The sequence below is a fragment of the Propithecus coquereli genome, unplaced genomic scaffold (assembly GCF_000956105.1).
Source record: "Propithecus coquereli isolate 6110/MARCELLA unplaced genomic scaffold, Pcoq_1.0 Scaffold241, whole genome shotgun sequence".
Lineage (NCBI taxonomy): Eukaryota > Metazoa > Chordata > Mammalia > Primates > Indriidae > Propithecus > Propithecus coquereli.
The window spans coordinates 2,661,842-2,664,758 of record NW_012147964.1 but is presented as its reverse complement, the minus strand read 5'-3'; the positions used below and the strand labels follow the sequence as shown (position 1 = coordinate 2,664,758).

Sequence of the window (2,917 nt, the reverse complement as noted above, 5' to 3'; positions counted from 1 at the left end):
ATCATTTGCAGGGAGGTTCTCCTCCGCCAGACCCGGACAGGCCCCAGGGGACCTCAGGCCCCCAAGCAGACCTGCCCGGGCTTCTCCTGGGGGTGCCGGCAGCCTCACGCACACACTCTCTCGCCAGCGTGACCAACGGCGGCAAGACCACACTGACCAACAGCCTGTTCAAGGCACTGCCCAACTGCTGCGTCATCCACCAGGACGACTTCTTCAAGGTGGCCGCCCTTGCCCAGGGTGGGCAGGGGGCAGGGGACACAGGGCAAGCCGCCACTCCCCGCCCGGCCCCTCCCAGGTGGCCCTGGGACGGCACCCACTGTGACACGCCCAGCCCACGCTCCCGGGACACCCCTACAGCGGGGAGCACCATCAGACTGATGGGGAAACTTCGGTCCCCAGAGGGGGCCCGCGCTGCGCTGTGGCCTTCTGAGTAAATGCCCTTTATCCATGTGCACCTCAATCTTCCCATCTGCAAAATGGGCTCTGAGCCCACGCTGGCTGCATTGTCAAGGGCAAGGGCTAAGGAAGCGACAGTCCTGGGAGAACCCAAGTGCCACCCCACCTGGGGCTCTGTCACCACAGGGTAGGGGTGAGGTGGGGCGGGCAGGAGCCAGCACTAAGCCTGAGGTCCCGGCCCCTCTTGTTTCAGCCCCAAGACCAAATCGCGGTTGGGGAAGACGGCTTCAAACAGTGGGATGGTAAGGACAACAGCGGCCCCCGACCTGCCCGCCCCCGGCCCCCCACTGTCCTCAGCCCTCCTCCAATGCCCGCCCTGCCGCCCCCAGTGCTGGAGTCGCTGGACATGGAGGCCATGCTGGGCACCGTGCGCGCCTGGCTGCGCAGCCCCCAGAAGTTCGCCCGCGCCCACGGGGTCAGCGTCCGGCCAGACGCCGCGGACACCCACGTCCTCATCCTGGACGGCTTCCTGCTCTACAGCTACCGGTGAGCGTGCGCCGGCCCCGGCCCCGGACGACGCAGGCCCTCCCGGGATGGGCATCCCCGGGCCGGACGCATCTCTGTGTTGACCGAAGGGACACCAGGCTCCAGGGGGAGCAGCAGGAGGGCAGGAGTCCGGGGCAGAGCGGGGATCGACTCAGGTCGGGGCAAACAGCCACACTTCTTGGGGAAACTGAGTCCTTCTCCTAGACCCTCGGCATTCTCAGGCAGGCCAGGAACCCGGGCTGGACCCTCTGGCCTTGCTGTGTGACGCTGGGCAAGACACTGTGTCTCTCTGTGCCCGTCGGAACTGGGGGAAGGGCGTGACTCCATTTGGGGGGGTTGCCGTAGGGATGTTGGCCCATGCTGGCTCCTTCCCTGGCCCCTGAACGCACTGGCTCAGACCCCGCAGCCCTCTCGCTCCCTGGAGGCCGAGGCCGGGGGGTGGTGTGCTGCGGCTGTGGTTGAAGGCAAGGTCGCGGGGGCTGACGGTGTCACCACGCCCCGCCCAGGCCCATGGTGGACTTGTACAGCCGCCGGTACTTCCTGACTGTCCCGTACGAAGAATGCAAGTGGAGGAGAAGGTGGGTCTGGGGTCTGCGGGGCTGGGGCGAGGGGTCCCGCCCGGCCCGGCAATGAACCAGAAAATGCCGCCAGACACAGGCCGCCCTGACGCAGCAGGCGGGGGACACTTAGCCAGCCAGAGCTGAGTGCCAGGAGCCTGCAGCCCGAGGCCTGGAGAGCGCGGCCCACTCCCCGCTGCCCCGGGACCCCCTGCTCAGTGGTGCTACCCCTGACCGAGCCTAGTTCCAGGTCCGTTATTGGCACCGGCCGTGGGTGCGGGGCTGTTCCTCACTCTGCCGTCTCCCTGGGCAGCACCCGCAGCTACACAGTCCCTGATCCTCCCGGCCTCTTTGACGGCCACGTGTGGCCCATGTACCAGAAGTATAGACGGGAGATGGAAGCGGATGGTGTGGAAGTGGGTAAGGCCCCCACGCGAGGCCAGGCCTTTCCCTGGCTGGGGGGACCCCGAGCCCAGCCCCTCTGCACCCTAAATGCCCTTTAGGCCTCCCCGCTGGGGACCATTTGGGAAAATTGGAAGTCCCTCTTTGAGTCTCACCACCAGTCCCTCTTGCTGTTGGCCCCGGAAACTGTTCTATTCCAGCAGGCTGACCCCGCAGTCCGCCCCTGCCCCTGTGCGCTGGCCACCTTCCTCCTGGCAGCAGCCCCGACGACCCGGCAGCCCTGACTGTGGCCTTTCTGATTCCAGTCTACCTGGACGGCATGAAGTCCCGAGAGGAGCTCTTCCACCAGGTCCTGGAAGACATTCAGAACTCGCTCCTGAACCGCTCCCAGGCTGTGGCCCCCACCCCGGCTCACCCCGCCAGGCCACAGGGACCCGGACTTGGTGGCGGCCACAGAGCAGCCAGGCCCACGGCGGCCCAGCCGGACACTGTGTGACTGTTTCCCCTTGGGGGAGTCTGTGCAGAGAGGCCAGAGTGGAGGCCCCACCTGCAGCCCCGCGTCTCAGGGCTCCCGGACCCAGCCCCAAGACTCCCTTGTGACCGCCACACGGCTTGAGTATTAAACTGCGTCCTGCTTTTGTAACCACCAGGGTCCAGCGTGTTCTTTTTGAGGTCCTGTCCCCTCTCCTGGGCTCATTGGTGGCTCTGGGGGCTGAGAGCTCTGGGCAGTGGGCTGGTTGGGGGTCCCTGGAGCCTCAGTTTCCCCAAAGGAGAAATTTCCTGGGAGCTTTCAGGATGTTCCCAAGGTTGCTCTGGCCCTTCCCTGAGACTGTCCCTCCCTGGCCCATCCTTGTTCTCTGTGACTGACCCAAAATGTCCACAAAGCACACACTTTCCGTCCAGTAGCCGAGCCCGACCCCTCTGCCACTGAACTCACGTCTCCCTGAACCCCCCCAGCAATCTCAGTGAGAGACATTTTATGTTTATGCCCATTTCACGGAGGGGTAAACTGAGGC

At 65.4% G+C, this 2,917-nt stretch overlaps 1 protein-coding gene across 2 annotated transcripts in view; it reads left to right on the top strand.

Moving 5' to 3' along the window:
* NMRK2 (nicotinamide riboside kinase 2) overlaps nt 1–2,540 on the top strand; it is a 3,959-nt gene extending 1,419 nt beyond the window's left edge. Inside the window, exons 2-7 of one of the 2 annotated variants that reach the window (XM_012646197.1) lie at nt 128–218; nt 650–698; nt 786–942; nt 1,449–1,520; nt 1,813–1,919; nt 2,207–2,540. In XM_012646197.1, the coding sequence (XP_012501651.1) occupies nt 128–218; nt 650–698; nt 786–942; nt 1,449–1,520; nt 1,813–1,919; nt 2,207–2,397 (667 nt within the window). In that variant the 3' untranslated portion in view covers nt 2,398–2,540. Of the gene's footprint in view, nt 1–127; nt 219–607; nt 699–785; nt 943–1,448; nt 1,521–1,812; nt 1,920–2,206 lie in introns of both variants that reach the window. The other variant, XM_012646196.1, reaches the window with a different exon arrangement.
* The last annotated feature ends 377 nt before the right edge of the window (nt 2,541–2,917 follow it).